The 19,921-nt window shown below is 37.4% G+C and overlaps 5 protein-coding genes across 7 annotated transcripts in view; 3 read left to right on the plus strand and 2 right to left on the minus strand.

Moving 5' to 3' along the window:
* Positions 1–3,735, minus strand: part of RB195_026006 (uncharacterized protein) — a gene marked incomplete at both ends in the record, with an annotated part of 30,080 nt that extends 26,345 nt beyond the window's left edge. The window contains one exon of the mRNA XM_064214363.1: positions 3,709–3,735. Coding sequence (XP_064070242.1) covers positions 3,709–3,735 — 27 coding nt within the window. The remainder of the gene's footprint in view (positions 1–3,708) is intronic.
* On the plus strand, positions 1,018–1,365 carry RB195_026007 (uncharacterized protein; the record flags this gene model as incomplete). Its single annotated transcript, XM_064214364.1, has 1 exon — positions 1,018–1,365. The coding sequence occupies one exon, from the start codon at positions 1,018–1,020 to the stop codon at positions 1,363–1,365; it is 348 nt and encodes a 115-aa protein (XP_064070245.1).
* Positions 2,130–2,609, plus strand: RB195_026008 (uncharacterized protein; the record flags this gene model as incomplete). Its single annotated transcript, XM_064214365.1, has 1 exon — positions 2,130–2,609. The coding sequence occupies one exon, from the start codon at positions 2,130–2,132 to the stop codon at positions 2,607–2,609; it is 480 nt and encodes a 159-aa protein (XP_064070246.1).
* Positions 3,736–7,221: 3,486 nt separating the features above from the next.
* RB195_026009 (uncharacterized protein) lies at positions 7,222–11,000 on the plus strand (the record flags this gene model as incomplete). Of its 2 annotated transcripts, XM_064214366.1 has the most annotated exons (8): positions 7,222–7,369; positions 7,436–7,554; positions 7,666–7,752; positions 8,475–8,545; positions 9,093–9,204; positions 9,268–9,436; positions 9,545–9,597; positions 10,809–11,000. In XM_064214366.1, the coding sequence occupies 8 exons, from the start codon at positions 7,222–7,224 to the stop codon at positions 10,998–11,000; spliced, it is 951 nt and encodes a 316-aa protein (XP_064070247.1). The 2 variants fall into 2 exon arrangements, with proteins under 2 accessions (XP_064070247.1, XP_064070248.1); XM_064214367.1 differs by lacking the exons at positions 7,666–7,752; positions 8,475–8,545; positions 9,093–9,204; positions 9,545–9,597 and having other exon boundaries at positions 7,237–7,369; positions 10,809–10,918.
* Positions 11,001–12,680: 1,680 nt separating this feature from the next.
* On the minus strand, positions 12,681–16,222 carry RB195_026010 (uncharacterized protein; the record flags this gene model as incomplete). 2 transcript variants are annotated; one of them, XM_064214368.1, is made up of 7 exons in its annotated part: positions 12,681–12,716; positions 12,853–12,928; positions 12,988–13,071; positions 13,172–13,239; positions 13,296–13,387; positions 15,801–15,842; positions 16,168–16,222. In XM_064214368.1, 7 exons carry the CDS (start codon positions 16,220–16,222, stop codon positions 12,681–12,683), a joined length of 453 nt encoding a protein of 150 aa, XP_064070249.1. The 2 variants fall into 2 exon arrangements, with proteins under 2 accessions (XP_064070249.1, XP_013291280.2); XM_013435826.2 differs by lacking the exons at positions 15,801–15,842; positions 16,168–16,222 and having other exon boundaries at positions 13,172–13,323.
* Between the last annotated feature and the right edge of the window lie 3,699 nt (positions 16,223–19,921).

Here is a 19,921-nt window from a genome sequence, read left to right on the forward strand (position 1 = left end):
TGAAAAGAAGATAGGTGGCTGCGCGATAGTTGTGAGGAACGATTATAACAACGTGGAGGAGGAATTAGAATCAATGTCACCTGGATGCTACTTTGGGATCTCAGAAGAAGTAAATTCTGGATCGTAAGTGCCTGCGTACCTACGGAAACCGCTGAAAGCCACACGCTTTCTATAATGAGCTCAATGCGTTGATGTCTAAAATACAGAGCCAACAGGTGGTAATCGTCAGAATCATCGCGAAGCATGGGACTTAAATAGCAATCCGATCTGATAGGACAGTGGTGTTATCCAGTGGAGCACACGTCTGATAACAGTAAACGTCTGGTCGACTTATGTGAACAGACGAGCCTCATTAACGCTTCAACGTTCAAGTGGAAACATACACGTCATTAGCTTACATGCAAGACTCAACCTTTAATGATACCTGAAGAGCAGTGCAAACGGGAGATGAGGACTCTCAAAATTCAGCACGACTACAATCTGACAAGGAATATTCCCCAGTCTGATATCCGAAAATCTAGAGCTGTTTGGGACGTAGCATTCGATTCTGCATGACCACAGTCCAGTTCTTGTCAGCTTCAAGATACGATTCCACAAGACAAACCGAGGAAATCCTCCTCAACCGAAAATCGACATGGGTAGTCTGAAAGATGGAGAACGAAGTTCCACCAATGTGTGTCCATCCACGTAGGAGTGCGGACTAAGAAAAAGCTCTCCTGTGCGGATTTCTTCAGAAAATGCACTCAGGACTCTGCAAGAGGAGTTATCCCGGTTCTTATGACGCAGAAGAAGTAGGGCTCTGCATCTGCAGAAACAAAATCCACGTATGATTCTTTGTATGCCGCTCGCAGAACTGGTGATTCCAGCCAGGAAAAGCGTCTGAAAAAGAACTTGTGACGCCAGCTGCAAAAAGGCCGCGGAAACGAATGGAGGTCAAGAGTGAAGGAGCTTGAAAAAGCATGGGAGGAAAAGAATCCCCGGAAGGCCCATGGTTTTCCAAAACATTACAGTGGCAAAATGAAAAGATGTTCTCCAGAACTCAACACTGCCAAAAGAGTGGCTGTCGGTGAAGAAACCCTTTCCACTTGGAGGTATAACTTCAAGACCTTGCCGAACCTGCAAGCGTCCTCAGCCCCTAAACTCGAGGACGTTCATGGACCAACGTATGTGGTTAAAGAGGAATCACGACCGGATTGGAGATTCTACTCTGCAGCCACAAGATGGAAAATGGAAAATCTGGCGGAAACGATTGAATTAGCGCAAAAATACTGGAACATCTTCCTTCGTCTAGGCTTCGTGAGATGGCGAAAATTATCCCTTCAATATGGATCGACAAAGGATACCTTACTCGTGGGGACACGCTAGCATAATTCTCCTCTATCAGTAGTTATCCGTCACGGAGCCTAAGAACAACCAAAGGATCTCTTTGCTTTGTTGCGTGTTATGTGCAAGGTTTTTGAGCGGATTATATTGCACCGGCTTAACATCGCGAAGAAACAGTGCATATAACGAGCAACCTTGCTTTCGTCCTCCTAATGTACTCCTGACCAGCTGTTCACCGTTAGAAAGGTGGTCGAAATCTGGCAGCGGTATTCGAAGTCAATGCAATTATCCTTTCTAGACCTTGAAGTGGCTTTCGACTCTCCTTATCGAGGCCGTCTTCTTCTCCTCCAGTCTCGCCAATGGAACATCAGGAATGTTCGTTTGCTTGCTTGATATCATGAATCAATAAACAACTGCTGCAGTTCGAACAGCAGCCGAATGCACAATACCATTTGAGGTGGTAACTAGAGTAAGACAAGGGGCAGTGGCAGGACTTTTCCTGTTCAACATTGCTGTCGACGATATCATGCGAAGAACAGTCGATCAGTACCTTCCCGACATCGTCTTAGCACTATCAGTGTGCCCCTTGGCTGATCTCGACTATAGCAACGATGTTGTTATATTCGCAGAAAGCAGCGCGAAATTTTAAGATGATGTCAACCTTGTATCAAAGCTAGCTGCAGTTTATGGACGCGTCTACCCCTAATAGGTGTGAGCAGATGTGGACCTCTTTGCAATCAGGGTAGACGGGCAACTGATCGAGCTCGTCGATAATCCCTGTTAACTGGATTATATGGTGAAGAACAATGGTAGCTACGAGAAAGATACTCGGTAAAGATGCGCTAAAGCCACTTCTGCACTTGACTCCTCAACGAAATGCCTGTGGTATCTATTACCTCTATCACCAACGAAGTCAAGCTGCGATTTTACTTATCCACAATTCGCCCCATCGTGATGTACAGATTGGAGACTTCGGTAGCACTGCCCACGGCAATGAAGAGGCTTTATTTCATGGAAATAAACTGTTTAGAGGGCTGCTTGGCTACCTTTGGCCTAGGGTACCCACAACGAAGTTCTTTATGCGGGAAAAGATATACGGCGGTTGGCAAGTGAAAAATATCAATCTTGGACCGCCATCGAAAGTGGCTACAAAGTATCGTCTTTGCTTCTTTGGTCATATACTGAGGAAGTCAGCACAACGCTGTGCTCAAAGTGCTGTGAGGAGTTTTTTAGGTCCAAGCAGGAGTAGGTCACCTGGCCGAAAACCTCGGCGAAGATGCGGGTAGTCACAACATTAAGTCCCATTAAATCAAGTAATTCATGCGTAGCATGAAAAACCTCGAACCATTTCCAGGTGCATGATAAATACGAGATCGTAGAAACGTCAGACCACAAATAAAGTTTCACCGAAACTTCCAGATTTTCAGATTCCTGCTTGTATATTGAATGATGGGGCTTAAGAAACTGTATGTGTTGAAAACAATTTGCTATTTACCTCATTATTTGCTATTTATTTGCTTTTTTTTTAAGAGGTTCTCATCTACGGTGTGAATAAGGAAGAGTTTCATTGCCAGAGCAGTCGGAATCTACTACCCTTAATGAATCCGATGACTCACAAATTTCGCCACTCTTACTGTCGGCTCTAATTTTTACAATTATAAATCCACAAAGCTCTCACCAGTGCAGTCGGATAGGTATTTTATTATACTCTCTTAAACTGCCAGAAAAAAAATGTTGCAAGATTTTGAAAAGCAAAACGGTGCTAGGTTTCATACAACTTGTTCAGCTACACTACTGGAAGAGAAAAGTCCTGGAGTGCAAATCGTTCATCGATAGAGCAAAGTTCTGGTGCAAATCGAAGGATCTCTTAGTTTTAGGTCTACTGGGTGAAGTATGGAATTAGAATTATTTGCTGTCACTAAGAGGAAACATTACAACTGATGCTGTCGTACAGTACTCCAGGAAGGCCAATAACCAGATAGGTCAAATACCTAGAGAAAATGAAGGATCTTTGATAGGAACACTCCGTTTCGCGACGCTGAACTACTGGACTTGAGTGAGATACCTGTGGACCCGCGGGGCCGATAGACGACTGTTCAACCTTGATCCCAAGGTGGAATGAGGTGAAATGGTTGGATTCTCCGAGAGCTCTTGCGGTAGATCAAAAGTGTAGGGTGCTATTATGTTAGAGAGCGACGCACCTCCGCAAAGATAAGTAAAGTAATCGATAATATCATGCCTCCCACTAAGTCAATTAAATATAGTACACTATTATAGTAGCGTTATTCTGTTTACTACATAAAACATCTAGTATCATTTACAGTAATTTCCTAGTTAGTTAATGAATTTGGATGAATATGACAGAAAAAAAAGGAGTGAAAAAACCTCAACAGTGATCCGAAATTCGTCCATTTTCCGATCTCGGTTGTACACGTAATCAATATGACCGTAGGACTTTGCCAAATGATGAACATTCTAGAAATAAGAACACTGGTTTTGTCCAGGATACTACGAAATGGTCTGAAAAGCAGCTTATAAGGTGGGCGTAACTCAAAAATAACGCTTAGGAGTTTCAAAAGTCTAAAATAATATAAATTCTCACTGCAGACACTGATTGTTGTGAATCTTTTCAATGAACAAACTTTTAAAAAAAATCATGGATGAACTAAGGACAATCGTTCTTCTCGAACTTCACAAATGTTCGTTCCCGCTACAGCTTGAGGATACATACAGCTTTCACCTACGCCAATTTGACCTCATTTTTCCGATATTAAAAACAAAATTAACTTTAAACGAAATATTACTAAGTAACCACAAACTAGTAATCATCTCCATTACTAAGAAAACATCTAGAGCAGAAATGTTCATATGAAGTTCATTTTTGTTCGGAAAAATAACTCCCTCCGTTATTCCCAGCTCAAATAGTACTCCATGCATCTCTGATGGCAAAAATCCTTCTTTTTTCAGAAGAAAAAAGAAAAACGACGTTTCTGTTTGTTGGGATTACAAAAATGGGATGAGACAGTGATTCAAAAAAATGTCTGGATTTCAACATTCACTGTTACCATAGTTTCTAATAAGTTTTCTATCATCTTATTCTTTCTCTATGATTGATAGAATGTTTCATAACTGTGCTTATATGAGACAAATGGGACCCCGAATGAATTTATTATTTACGAGATTGTGACCTTAAAAACCTCAATGACGAAATCTTATTCAATTTGATAAAGACTGAAAAAAAACTAAACTAAAACTGAAATGGTCGGTTTGAGTTGTATTCTTTTCTAAAAACGAACAAACAAAATCTGAGCGATCAATACAAGGAGATCACCTATCGGAAAATATCCCACAAGTCAAACAACGTAACCAAGCGAAAGACGGCATGATGGGAGCAATTTCATTGAAGGAAAGAACTTTACAAAGGTGTTTACATTTAAAAAAAAAACATGAAAAGTAGAAATAGAGAAATATTGTTATGATTTGTTTTTAGCATCAAAATCAGTGGATAACGGTGAGTGAAGAAATCTTTCAGGTACCAACTGGCCAAAATCGGAGCAAAGAGTGCTATTGAGTGAGTTGATCAAATGATTTGATCGAAATGGGTCGTGGATTTTTTTTTAAACGGACATTTTTCGTCTAGTAAGATTCTCATGAAATCCGTAACAAAAGCAACGGCTTGTTATTTTCCAATTTCCTTTCAACGTTGTCAAATTTGTTTTAATATGATTTGAATTCAATTCAAAATCAAAATTTGAACCACAAATTCTCTGAGATTAGATCAGCTCCGGTTCCTTAGTTCAATCTGCTGCTTGCCTTTCAGGCAAAGCAGGATTGATCCAGCCGGGCTTAGATAGTTAGACCCACTAAATACAAATAGGTTGCGATGTTATCCATCCATAATGGTCCTCAACCAATTGTTAACTCGAACATTGTCCCCACAAATCTAGATGTTTCCAAAAACTTTGTCATCTATGTGCTACATTCGTTTTTCTGGAATATTCTGAAATGCTCGTCAAACGAGCATTTCTTTTCGCGCCGATACTCGAGGCTTTGGAAAAATCAGTTCAAATATTTAGTTAAAGAATCATAGCGCTCTAGGTGACGAACATGAGATGTGTCACATGTCAGGAAACTTAATTTAAAATTGATTTTTACAAAAATTGTAAAGATGTGCACACTGAAACTGCGAGTTAACAAATATTGGTAGAGCCACATTTTTTGGAGTCCATAGTACTCCCCAGTGTTCAGGTACTATCTAATTCTATTGAACTTGAAAGAACTATTACTTAAAACTACTAAAGTAACTACTTCAAGGGTATTTCTCTTCCCCTCGGAGGTATTATGAACTTTCTTTCGCAGAAGAAATTATTACAGAGCCTAGATAGTTTACCGAATGAAAAAAATGTAGAAAAATCACATATTGTTGTTACTGTTCAAAGAAATCAGTCAATTTCTTCATTTGGTTTTGGAGAGAATCCCGTTTTCCCGGAAATAATCTTCGGCCGAAATCTCAAAGCGCGCAACTTTTCCTCATTTAGTATTGGGAGCAGTCTGCCTCTCTCTCTCTGTGTGTGTAACTTTTCAATTTCCAGTTTCTTTTTATTTCACATATCTCTTAAACTAAAACAATTTTCACTGTTCTTCTAAACCCTTAAAATCGTTTGATGCGATGGATTGCTACAGATTACAAGATTTCCACATTTTTCTTCATTGTGCAGATATTTTTTTTCAAAAGCGTTTGGGAAATCGATCAGATATTTTTCCTTCAGAGACCATCTTCTACTACTTTGTTTGTTTATTTGTACTTTTTATCGTCATCTGAATGTCTGAAAATATGTCGCTTTTCAGTTGAAATGAATCTTTGCCAGCACGCTTCTTTTTATTGTCATCGAAGGAAATAACATAGCGCTTTAAAGAAGTTTTCCTATATTCCAAGAATGGGAAGTCACTTTCCAAGGAAATAACCTTGAACAAATTTTTTTTACTGTAATAGAATGACTAAAAGCAACATAGTCCTCTTATATTACCTGTAAGTTACAGAGATACGCGGTAGGAAAATCCTAAATGGATGTTGTTGATATGCAAGGAAAGATGAGAATGGTTCGCTGTTGAAATAATTTTATTTCATTTTTCTCTCAAATACGTAATTGTCATTACCTCACAATTAAATTTTTCCGCTCGGCTTTTCTGACTCATCGAAACCGGTTTTTTTCTGTTTTTGGAAGAATATAGAAGTGATGCTGTGTCTAGAATAAGACACCAACCAAGCTCATCTTGAAAAAGTCCTTGTGAACTCTCATTATAATAGGTTACGAATTCTTAGAAAATGTTAATTCTCCACAAAACATATAACATTTGCTGGTCATGAAACTGATTTAGATCTTTTCAAGCTTCAAAAAAAAACTTAAAAAACTTTTTTTTCTTAAATATGTTGCTGTAGCGAGTACCGTAGTACATAATATAATTTAAGGGACCAAAACTACGAAACACCCTATAATTCTCACCTTCCCCAAAAAAGAAGCGAAGAAATTTACGGATTTTATATTCTATGGCGAAATTCTTCTGCAATTTTTCTGAAAGAAACACACACGTCACTACAAAAAGCGACAAAAAATACTTTTGAACGAAATCATCTCGCACAGAAGTAAACTTTCTTGCAAATTTCAACAAACCAGAAGAAAAATTTCCAGAAAAATGTCCTTAATGACTGTTCACGGTGGACCGGTTTAAATCAAAGTGACCGCATCTGGACATAATTTCATAGAGTTGTACAGATTTCTTGTAGATATTTCACTGCATGTTTCTTATCTTATCTATATTACAGCCTTGCGAGTTCTTTTCCCTTTGGTCGACAGAAAAGTTGCAATATCTTCTATTTTACTCTGAACTACCGACAACATGCTGACTACAAGGATGATGCCAAAATTTGGACCATCATTAATGACTGGCCTATCTGTGTTCGCATTAACAACATTTATGTTCGTATCTCTTCGGCCAAAAATAACGATTCTGCCAACTGCACCTCCTCCAAAATCAGCGCAAGCACGTGAGTTGTTTTTCGGAGAGAATTCATTCATTTTGGTTTAAATAAATACTAGAAATATGTTTCCAGTGCCCCCAGCTCCAAAAATCAAATTCGTCGAGAAGAGACTTGCACTGAAGCCAAATTTGACTTCACCTCCTGCTATTTCGAAGCCATCGCAACGAATGATCGAATTCTACAAAATTCAGGTGTCCACTCCTTATTGCATTCAATTGAAGGGAATTTTATTCCCATTACGAGCACCAGCATTCAAGAAAAACAAAAAGTTTTCTTTTCCACTAAGCACACTGGGAATTTAGGCTTTTCAACGTCGTGAATACCTAAAAGTTGTTCAACAATCATTATCCAAGAACTACATGTTCGTATATAACAACATGGGACCGGAGGTATTTCTTTCTTTGGTATAAAACGACATTTGAAAGGAAACTCACTTTTATGTTTATGGTAGTAAGTTGAATTTTCAGAATTTTTATCTCGTCCCATGTAACAATATCTCTTTTCATAGCCCATTAAAAGGAGTAGAAAGCTTCCAGTGGAAATTTCCTTCTCAACGATCACTCATTGTTTTTTTTATTTACCTAAAATTCACTGTTCAATATTCCTTTCTGATTCATTCCTTCTGGAAACAACTCTATCCAGATTATTGATTGATCTAGTGGGAGGAGGATAATATTTGAAATCGGCTATCTCTTTTTGTTATTCAACCCTGATTTTTAACCACTAAAATTTTTCCACCTTATTCTTCTCTTGCATCTTGGATTTTTTCTTGGATTTTGGTATCACCTTAGTAATTCTCAACTTTACCTATAACAGAATGATAGTATGCACATAGTTATAGATTACAGTAATTCGCGACCTCATCATCCACAAATTTTATTTGTTTCTACTGTTTCTATGACTCTGCAAAAACCACGTAGGACGCATGATTTCATTGAATTTACGGTTTTAATAGTAACCATCGATCCTTAGATAAAAAAAATATAAAAAATGATATGATAAAAATGATAAAAGATACAGGAAAATGTGCACAAAAGAAACGTTGATTTTAAGAGAAGAGAACAACGAAAATTAATAAAGTTTTGGTATGATTTACGTTAATTTTTTCAAGGTACATTGCCCAGAACTGGTACGAGTTGGAACAACAAACGATGGTGGGAAATGGATATGTAGTCCATTCCGGTGATCTTTACCATCTTTTAAAATATTTTCGTTAATACTTTGTCCTACTACAATCAGCTTCTTTTTTTAATATTATTTAATATACCGATGATATTCACTATTTCCCTAAATTAACCAGACTTTTTACGTTTTCACAAAGAAGCAAATAAATCAAAAATGAGAAGTTGTTAAAATAATTTTGATGCATTCGTTTTTCTTTCGAATACTTCATAATCCAATTATTCCCTTGGCTTTTTTGACTTATCAAAATCAGTTTTTTTTTCTGGAAGAATGTAAAACTCATACTCTGTCTATAATAAGACACCAAGAAAAGTCATCTTCATAAAGTTCTTCTGAACTTTCATTATAACAATTTACAATTTTTTTTTTCGAAAATGTTAATTAATCCAAAATTTATAACATTTGTGGGTCATATAACTCGCTCACTGATGTGTGATTTCCTGGAACAAGTTTTTTTTTTTTCCACAATCGTTCCTAAATTTACCCGGAATCTTCACTTTCTCCTCTGCTTTGTACTTTAGTCTTGTTCATTCACTTTTTTTTTAAGGATTCCGGATGGATGTGCTATAATATCACTTGGTTTGTTCAATGAAGTCACATTTGAGCAAGAATTGCAATATATAATCAATAAACGTTGCAAAATTTTCGCTTATGATTCCGTATGTTCCTAGCGATGTTCTTCAAGATTCAGGAAGATTTTTGGAGAAAAAATTCTACTTCAGCAACAACAAGCACCGCACACATTAAAGCTACTAGAATCGATACGTACCAAAGCAATGAAGGCCACTATTTCCGCTGAAACAGATGTATCCAAACAACGATACGCCATCGAGGATCTCATGGTTATGGAAGGTGTCCGTTCCATTGAGATCCTTAAAATAGATATCGAAGGTAGGTGTACATCACACTGCTATGCTTGAATGGATAGGTATCCGAGATTTAAATAAGTTCAGTTTGTTTCGTTCTAAAATCCATTTGAATGAAATTCCTATGTTTCAGGAAGCGAGTTTAACGTAATACCTCCGCTCCTCAAAAAGCATAAACCTGCGCAGGTATAGACATTTTTCATTTATGCTTCAGAAAAAAAAACTGTCTTTTAAAACATCATAACGCTTTTCCTTGATATCTAACAATAAAAAAAATATTTTAAGATGAGATTGAAGAAATAACTGTCTGTAGCTTTACAGTTTAGTCCATTTTCGCGCTTTTTCTTCCAAAAAGTCCTCAACTGTTTTCTTACGGGAATGAAGATCTTAGGATTTATCCAAAGTTCCTCTTTATCCTCCAATAGACAGTATCAGATTTTTTTGGCAACAAGTTTGAGTGACTATTTAAAATTTTTCCGGTAATAATGGGGGACCACTGCTACCGTAGCGCTACACATTCCCGTGTGTGTCGTTTTAATGGAAGCAGGAACGCCATGTTTTCTTTTTGAAACTCACCTAAAACTGTGCTTTTTTCCTACTAAAGCGATTAAAGTACCAGTCACTATAAGGTAAAAAGAGAAACCGCCACTTCTCACTACAATCTTATTACTACTAACATCATGATATATAACTTATTAGTAAACGATGGGTGCGGCGCAGTCGGTAAGAGGTCAGGCTACGGCTGTGCACGATCGATGGTTCGATGCACGCTTAGTGGATTGGTTGCGAGGATAAAAACACTGACTTGACACATCGGCTGTCGTCCGCAAATCATTCTTAAAACCTCAACAATTCCGAATTGCAGACAAGCGCGAGGTGCATCCTAATCGGATTGATCAATACCGTACATTTTGTCATTCTATGCCGAAGACATTTTATCCGTTCACTAAGTGATTGAAGCGCAATGTTTCACATACATTCCTTGCAAAATTTATTTTTTTCATGATATTCCCGTGATATTCCAGTAAATCCGAACAAACGATTCTTTTTCTCCTAAGAATTTTGAAGAATGGCTACTAAACTGGAACTTTTCACCTTTCTAGTTTTTATTAACATATCCTTTCTAATTGTATCCATGACCGAATCGTTTTTCTGCGTAGGTCGTACAGAGTCCGCCTGCGAAAACCTGTATGGATACTTGCTTCATATGGGAGTTAAAAAAGGAGTTAGAAAAAAGAGAAAAATTCAAAAAACATCATTTATCATTCCAAGAGAAAATGCGGAGATTTCAATCAGTTGCAATTTAATTCTTTGCAATAATTTGACGACTATGTATCTTTCACTGATCTTTCCGGTGAAATTCACCTGTCCGCCACGCTATACGAGTTTTGTTCCAGATCATGATCGAGATACACGGCACTCCGGCGGAGATGGTTACTTTGTTGACCAAAATATCTCGTCAAGGATATTGGTTATATTCGTACGAGATCAACGGAGCATGGCATAATCTTTGCGAATTTTCTTTTATACATGAGAGTGCATTTGAACGTTATGGTGCTACACCTTTAGCGAAATTCTTGGATTTTTAACATCCACGTCTATACACAAAACGATCTTTCAAAAAATTTACTTTAGCACAAAATAATAGAATTACTACCATGCTGTTCTGAACAAAATTCAGAAATTAATTTTAATATGAGCACAATTTCTGTCACTGGTGGTTTTTTTCTGGGATTCGTTGAAATGTTGGAATTTTTCGGGGATTCCCGTTTGCGACAACCTTTTCTAACTGAACGCACCGTAGCAACCTGTACTTTGTGCGATTTTTTCGGTTTGCTTCCAAATTTTTGTAGGAATTTTCATTTCATTTTTTGCTTGAGCCGGAAAACTCAAGAGAAATACATACATTTTCATTGATATGAAAGAAATGAACGGAATAATGAGAGAATATCATCCTCACGACTATTATATTTTATGGATGTATGAATGTTTCAGCTAATAACGCTAATAACTATGTTACTCATCTTTTCAAATACTTGTATTATGGTGCAATCGTTGATTTTAATAAATTTGTTTATAACAAACTATCAGCTTGACCCAACTAGCTTCCATACAGGTACATGGTATCTATTGTTATCAAATACGGATACAGTAGGTTACCCAAACAAGGGATCCTTGTTATCACTACGCAGACGAAATTTAGGTTAGTCCTTAGACATCAGTCTAGTTTTGTACATGTTTTTAAAAATTTTTGTTCACTTTGAAAATGAAAAACCAAAAAATTCATTTACGCCATGTGCTGCTTGGGAATTTAAGCGAGATAATACCTCAAAAAATATTGCAGTGTGTATGATGAATGAGCAGCGGGTGTAGCGCAGTAGGCAAGAGGTTCCACTGTCTACACGATTGACCTGAGGTTCGAATCCGCCCTAGCGCTCACCAAGCCCTTCACCCCTCCGAGGTTGATAAATTGGTACCAGACTTGTCTAGGAGGATAAAAACACTGACTTGACAGATCGGCTAGCCCCCGCAAGTCATTGTATGGGCCAGTTACACGTTCGTAAACCTCAAACGATTCTGGAATGAGGTGAACGTGAATCTGGCGGTGAATCCCAAGCGGATTGATTAATGCCAGGCACACTTTGACACTTTATGGTGAAAGAATGATAACCGACCGAGCGGTTAGAAATAGGTTTGTCAAATTCCGTTCAGGAGGTGTGACCTTGAAAGATGAACCAGGGGGGGGGGGACCCCTTTAGACTTCGATAACGATATTTTGGAGTAAGTATCCAAAACAGAATCCACGTTAAACAATGAGAGAGTTAGCAGAGAAGCTCAGCACGTCACAGTCACAATAAATCATCATCACAGTAAAGATAAGAGGAGCAAAACGGAAGTTATTTACGAATCAACCTGATAAATGATTGTTCTATTAGGGACCCAGTAGTCGGAATTTGCTGGATTTTTTTACGTCTGTTACATTTTGGAAACCTCAACAACAACATTGTGTAGCTTTACCTCATTCCCTGTCCCCTCCTAATGTGTTCTAACAATAATTGAACAAAAAGTGACCACTGAATTATTGTCTTATTGTTTAAAATAAAAATGAATGTAACAACAATCATATTCTTGTGTAAATTTAAAAAAAACAAAATCTGATTAACATAGCAAGTATAAAAATTTCTCTGTAAGGCATCTCTAATGAAGTAGCTAAATAAAAAGTAATTTTAAAAAATGAGTGAAACTTATATTCAGAACGTTAAGCGAGCTTAATTCGAATGAATTGCCACGATCATTGAGGGGTCCTAAAAGGAAATCACCTTATACTGAATATACAACTCCTCCATATTCCGTACAATATCATTTACATACAAGCCTATATTATTTTTTGTCTCATCCGGAACAACATTTTGCTGAATATCCGGGTTCGAGAGTGCTGACCTGAACTCTTTGCTCAAGATCCGAAACAGAGCGGATCAATCCAGAATGCACCTTGTTCCCTCCAAAGCATCGAAATCTGCAATTCCCAGAGAATATGAGGTTTGCATTTTGGCCAGTATATTAGATTTCAATTACCTTAGAATTCTCCAACATGTAACGGCTAAAATAGCAATCGCAGCAACGGTTAAGGCACACCAAATCACAAAAAACAGGATAATTCTGGAAATATCCACTGAAGAATTGGTCTAATCGGATGTCTTGGACCTATGGGAACAATGTCCTCTTGAAAGGAGGAGTGAAATTGAGGAAATAAGCTTACGCTCGAGGTTGCGGTATACAAATGTAGTTCGAAGTCGATCTATGTTCACATGTTCGCACTGTCCAGCACTCAAATCCACAAAATGATTCGCATGTATATTGATCGTTATAACATTGTAGAATACCGCCGTGGACATCGACTTCAAGGGACATAGGTGAGCGATTTGTCCTAGGATTTTTCTATGGAGAATCCCGTTGAATCCTCCCAGACCAGAACCTTAAAATAATTATACAAAATGGATGGTCTCTGTTTCTGTGTGAGGTGTACAGCAAACAGGCTTCACCTATAAGATTTTCATCAGCTTTAATAAATTCCTTGTAATTTGGCAAAAAAAAAATCTTTCCGCCAGAAAAAAAAACATGCGGAAGCACCAAGACAAGAAGTCAATCAACATTACTGAACACTTCTCGGAAGTCAGAAAAAATTAGTAATCAATGCACTTTTTTCCCATGAAACATCATTCATTCGGGTCAATTTCATTCTAAAAGTAATGGTTTTTAGGAAAACAGCGAAAAAATCCACATTCGGAAAACAAAACAAAAAACAAGTAAACTAAGTTAATATTTCAAAATTTTTGACGAGAAAGCGTTTAGAGACGTTTTCAAAAAAAATCTGGGGAAAAAATTGGTGGAGTGATGGTGTGCAAAACCCTAAAATTGCACAGGTTTACTTGTTTCTATATGTTAATTATTATTTATTTGTGTGATTATTTCTCTACACATCCATGAAAATTAAATGATGATTGAAGCAACTACTGGAGGCTAAATATTTCTAATCGAAAGAAATATACATCGTAAGGTGTTCCAGAAGACAAACTATGGCTCCGTAAGCCAATCATAAGAAATACAATCAGGAATATCTTGAAGTTTATCCAAGTGCTACTGAGAAAAAGAGAAAGTTTGGATTTAAGGGCAGAAGTTATAAACAGCATCGTAAAAGCACGTTAAGCTCTGAATCCATGACGGATGTGCGTGTGCTCATCTACTTTCATATACAGGAAACGGAAGATAACAGCACATTAGACAGAAATGAATGGGAGTATCTCAAATATACGTATGTGCGTCACGTCATTTACGTCATATATATATATATATATATATATATATATATATATATATATATATATATATATATATATATATATATATATATATATATATATATATATCTGTACAAGGAACCACTTCCAACATTTTCCTTCGTGACCATATCGTCTGAGAGGGCAAGCAGCATAAAATTAAGGGACAAAGATAGTAAAAAGGTTCATGAGATCCTGGAGTACCATATTGACTTATTTGTACTACTCGGAATTCTCTCTTAGAAAAAAAAATTAATTTCAAAAAATTTACAACTATAAACTTAATTCAATTATGTTCTCTACTTCGGCTGGCTCATTTCTTGAATGATGAAAAAATCACAAAGAATCTGCAATGTCATCACAAATTAACTAGGATTTATCGTCTTTGACACATCTCAACGAAGGATTATCCGAATCGGAATGAATTTATGTGAGATCCAAGTATTATCTATCTTTAGGATCTTGAAAATCTTTATCAGTTGAGGTAAGGAGGGTAAAATACATTCACAGAAACACCTCAAACTGCCGAATTCCTTGATTTTTTGAAGTTGTAGTCTATTTCTATTTTGTTTCTTTTTTTGAAGTCATCCCATATTTATGGAGACCCATATTTTTAGAGTACACTGGAAATTTTTTGAAGCATATAATATATAATTATAATTATAATCTACGTGCACATATTGTAACCTTCCATAGCATGTAGTTGGGATACTTTTTACTACAGTAACCTGGAGACGCTTCTGCTCGCCAGCCGTTGACCTCCCACTGCCCTCGACTGACGCACATTGTGGATGTTTTCGAACTTATGCCCAATCACTGTCTAGATTCCGAGAAATTCCGACAATTTATTGATTTATTTTAGACCAACAAATTCACCTTGCTTTTTTTATCAACGTAGCAAAGAACCACCGCGATTGTTTACAAATATGACTCATTTTTTTCGGAATTTCAGGAACATTTTGCATGAAACTGTAAATTTTATCGGTTTTTTTCTTCAAAATAATTTCTAGACTTTTGTCTGCATTGGAATTTTTCCATATACATAGTTTTTTCAAGAAGAAAGAAGAAGTTCTTTTTTTTTAAGAATTTCCCTTAATGTAAATGTGAGGAGGACACACATATATCTCACCTTTGGAGCAGCAATTGATTTTTTTAGAAGCTTTTTGAAACTTTTTTCAACGACAGTTCTCAAAAGTAATTACAGTTAAAATAACTGTCGTATTGGGAAAAAGGTGGAACAATTCTGGATGAGGATGACTTTATATTACTGTACTTTCTACCATTTTTTTTTATAATATCTCTTATGAAACAATATCAAATGCCCCATAGAATCAAATTTGTCTTCTCGAAATTGATTTTGTGAGACTGTTTTACATTAACAAAATAAAATCCACATATATCTACGTGCGCAATTTTAGAGTATCCACAGCTTCGTACTTTTTTCTCTACTCAATTTACGGTTTAAAAAAATATCTCATAGTTACAAAAATGATCGCAAACACACAACGAACCCTTCATAATCCTTTTGCAACTATCTCATCTTTTTCTAACCTTGTAAACTGTGGATGCGTAGCTTTTTATGAGTAGTCTGTCCTAAATCTTAGCCGTGTAGATCCATCAACATAGAGCAACTGGCAATCCACTACTATCCAGGCGTCGGTACCTAAATCTGCAAAGGTCATTGCAACACAACAGGTGACACCCTCACTGCATACGTTGGTAGGATGTTAGCTAAAACCAAAATGTCCATCATCGCTCCCACAGTAGAGATTCAACTGCCGAATTTCATGGATTTTTCAAAGATTTGTGAACAAAAATTCGCATCCTACGAAATATCCTTTGGAGAAAAAATCATCACGAGTGCATGTCTTTCTCGGGAACAAATCTCCACGATTTATATCCTACTGAACGTACTAACTGATCACTACTGTCATCATCCAGTAATAACCTCCACTGCAGCTGGTGAGATCCATCGCATCAATCCCAGTGTTTTACACTGTTACTCCACCCTCTCTTCACTTTGCACTCTGACTTGATTATATTCGATGTTTCTTCGAGTTTTCACTTCGATTTTTCGTCTAAATCCTAAGGAATCCATATCGAATTTGGATATTTTATCCATTTCCATTTCTAATCAGACTCTAGATCGTTTCAAGTGTTTTTCGAGCCATCCTTTATTCTTTCCTGTATTCTTCATGGCATATTATGTATGAATAATATTATAATTAAATAAATAAATATATATTCCTCCAGTACTATTTGCTCATCTACTATCCTCACTACACAGATCCCACTTCGAGCTCATAATCAATCAACTTCATCTTATTATACTCATTTTCTTCTTTGAATCCAAAAAAAATGTCACCCGCACCATCTCACATTGCTAAAAAAAACCCTGCGTGCCTCAATAATTCACCCAAAATTCTTTTTTCATAGTACTACATAACATTGTATTTAGTGCTGGGAGATTTTCTGATATAATCTAGGTAGGTTTTTTTGCCAAAAAATATGTTACTATTAAAACACCTCGGTTTCCTACATAATTCATTCAATTTTATGTACATCTTCTAAAAGCAAAATTCCACGTTGTTTCTATGAAATATCGAGATCTTGACTATTCGATCGATTTAGACCGAATCGAACATCGAATAAATAGAACTTTGAGATGGTTGCTTTTTCGAAACATGTAAACGTGCCCAAATAAAATTTTCACTTTCTCATCTGTTTCATATCTCTCGCTTTCGTACACATCATACATATTAATATTACTTGGCTTTAGTACTGGATTCATCCTTCGGAATGTCTTGTATATATTACCCCTCATAAAAATACTGTACTTGTTTGGAAACGGTTTTTTGTAGGAGCTATTGGTATGAGATACTGCGCATTAATATTCTCAAATAACGGAGGATTTCAGTCATTTGACAAAATGCATATGTATATCTCTTCTTTTCACATTTCTTTTGTTGTATTATTCCTTCTTCATACCAGGACTCATATCTCAAATAACAATGGATGTTGTATGCTTTATTATCGTTATAGATTTAGCAGCATTTTTTTTTGTTGTTGCTTGTGTAAACTTATTACGACCTTCCTCACAACAACATGAACAAAATACTGGAAAAGAATTACGTGCGGAGTCAAGGATCAAGAACGACCTCCTCATATTTCGCTTCAGTTTCGTAATTAGTCGTATCTTCACGACGGTAGTCCACGTTTTCAATCAAAATCCGTGATTCCTTGTGACCACGTGCTATGATGCCGGTCCATCACCGTTCACGTCAAGTTTTGACTCATTCACCTCGAGCCACCTACACATTGAGTGAGTCGAAGCACGAGAACTTTCACGTAATGAGGTGACAATGAGAGGGTAGATGATAGAAACGTGAATGTTACGAGGGTGAAAACGATTCGCAGCCAACGCTTGACCATGTGTTCCGTCCGAGGCCTCTTAGGTGCATTCGCTCGTTCCAAACTGCGGTTTACACAAATCCAGTGGCGTTTTTTTTTGCCGAACCGCCGCTAGATACATCCAACCTCTGCGATATTGTCATCAACAGCCGATGCTTGATTCGATATCCAAAATCCTTAACCATATTCACGTAAACTTACCCAGCTACTTTTCCCTCAACCACCATCATATCCGAGCTCGTTCCGCACGTGTTCAACGCTCAATGTTCGATCTCGTCTTTTTTCCCAGTCGGAAATCGTGCGAAACAATGTTACAGTATGACTTCGAGAATTTCCTATCATTTTTCTTGTGAGGTATCGAAAAACGTCATCGTATTATGTGATCTCACTTGTACTTCCTCTTCTTTGTCAGGTTAGTAGAAATCAAAGGAGCTCCGGAGAGTGCGTAGACCTGTTTGCAGCATAATCAACCGTTGCTATTGTTCTGCTTGAAAATCAGGATCGTAAATATGTGAAGAACTTTCTACTGTCATTGTTATGTGCTCCGAAGGAATGATAAAATATCAGTACGGAGAAAATGAGCGATTTAAGACAGAGATGAGTCTATTGAGGTACTTACTGCGAGTCTAAAACGAATTAATTTCTAAACCCTACCAATAACTCCAAGCTAACATTCATCGCTAAATTTTCAAACGAATCTTAAGCGCTAAGGTTACTAATGACCTTGGATTCATGTAACGTTTTTCTATATGAGGTGTATGAGAATTACTCGCTAATAGCGGCTTAATTATTACTTGGAAAACTTTTTTTTAAAATTTCTTTCTATTTCTTATTTCATTTCTATTTTTATTTTTGTGGAACACATTCGGTCTTTTTCAAAATGCAAATATCACTTAAGATGAGGTATCTTCTTTGAAATGCTTCGAAAAAATTTGCTACCATTTCCTCTCCAGTATGTACTCTGTGCATATGCTCATCAAAACTGCCAGATGCGATTTTCTCTCACGAAATTTCCACCATCGCTACCCCCGAAAATTCGGTTCGACGCTAAAGTGGAGACGTTGAAGATCTTTTTTCGCTTAAATACACATACTAACCAACTAGAGAGCGATGGTCCGGAATGGAAGTACTGGATGCATTCATTTGGTGTACTCGAAACACCACGTGAATGCGTCCAGTACATGAGTCGAAACATCCAGCAATACAGGCGTGTGTAAGATGTCCACATGGAGGAATCATAGTATGTTGCCGCGAAAAAAAAAACCATCAAAAAATCTAAAAATCTCCATAACCGCGCCCAGTTTCCCAGGACTGCATAGACGCAAAATGTTTAGCCGGACCACCAGCTTCTCGGGCTCAATGTCATCGTACATATTCGTCCAGTGGGTCCAAATGATATGGTGATTGGTTGCTGCTTAAACATGAAAAGTGGCCTGAGGCGATCAGTAAACAAATCCAACGGATCGTAGTATCATCAATCATGTGTTGGCAGTGATTCATTTTTGATATTCGTTACTGGACGTCCATTTGTTAGCGACGTATTTTGTAGTATAGTGGAAGTCATCCGGCGGCTTGTGTTTTGGGCGGCGTCGTGGAACCACACTGGACGGCGGCACTGTAGCCGGGCAGGGAGTCATCATGCATTCCGGAATGGCTTCAGGTTCCCCAACGCTGTGATGGCACCCACTATACGTTCTTAGAAATAAGATTCCACCACAATTCCTAATGCTATACGAGTACGGCAGTTTTACTCATTGTATTAGTAAGCGGAAGGCTCAAATGACACACGAGCTGTCTCGAAGCAGTCATTCCAAGATTCACGACAACTCTCCGAGGTGCCCGGTCCTAGGCTACTTACCTACTACTTTTAAGAATTATTAGTAACGCAGAGGCTTTGGAATCAGCTGTCTTCTCTCTGTCATCACAATCAGTCAGCCATTCTTCTTATTTACCTCGGTCTGTCATGATATCCACTGTCGGTTCCATCTTACTTTACAATTTACTGTAGCAGTTAATTTTCCTCTGCACTTCTATCTATCGCTACCATAGTCGCCAACCAATTCCATTCACTTTGATAGACGACCTCTCCGAGGACGAGTCGATGACAAGAAAAGGCGAAAATACCCTCTCTTACGCTTCTATTCTTCCTTATAAATTGTTGTAATGGACATGCGTAGACGACTTCGGTTGGATGATGGCTTCTCTTTGCTCTGCTCTTGCCGTACGAGTTTCCTTACGCTTTACTATTGCGAGGCAACGTC

The sequence above is a fragment of the Necator americanus genome, chromosome X (genome assembly GCF_031761385.1).
Source record: "Necator americanus strain Aroian chromosome X, whole genome shotgun sequence".
In the NCBI taxonomy this organism is placed as follows: domain Eukaryota; kingdom Metazoa; phylum Nematoda; class Chromadorea; order Rhabditida; family Ancylostomatidae; genus Necator; species Necator americanus.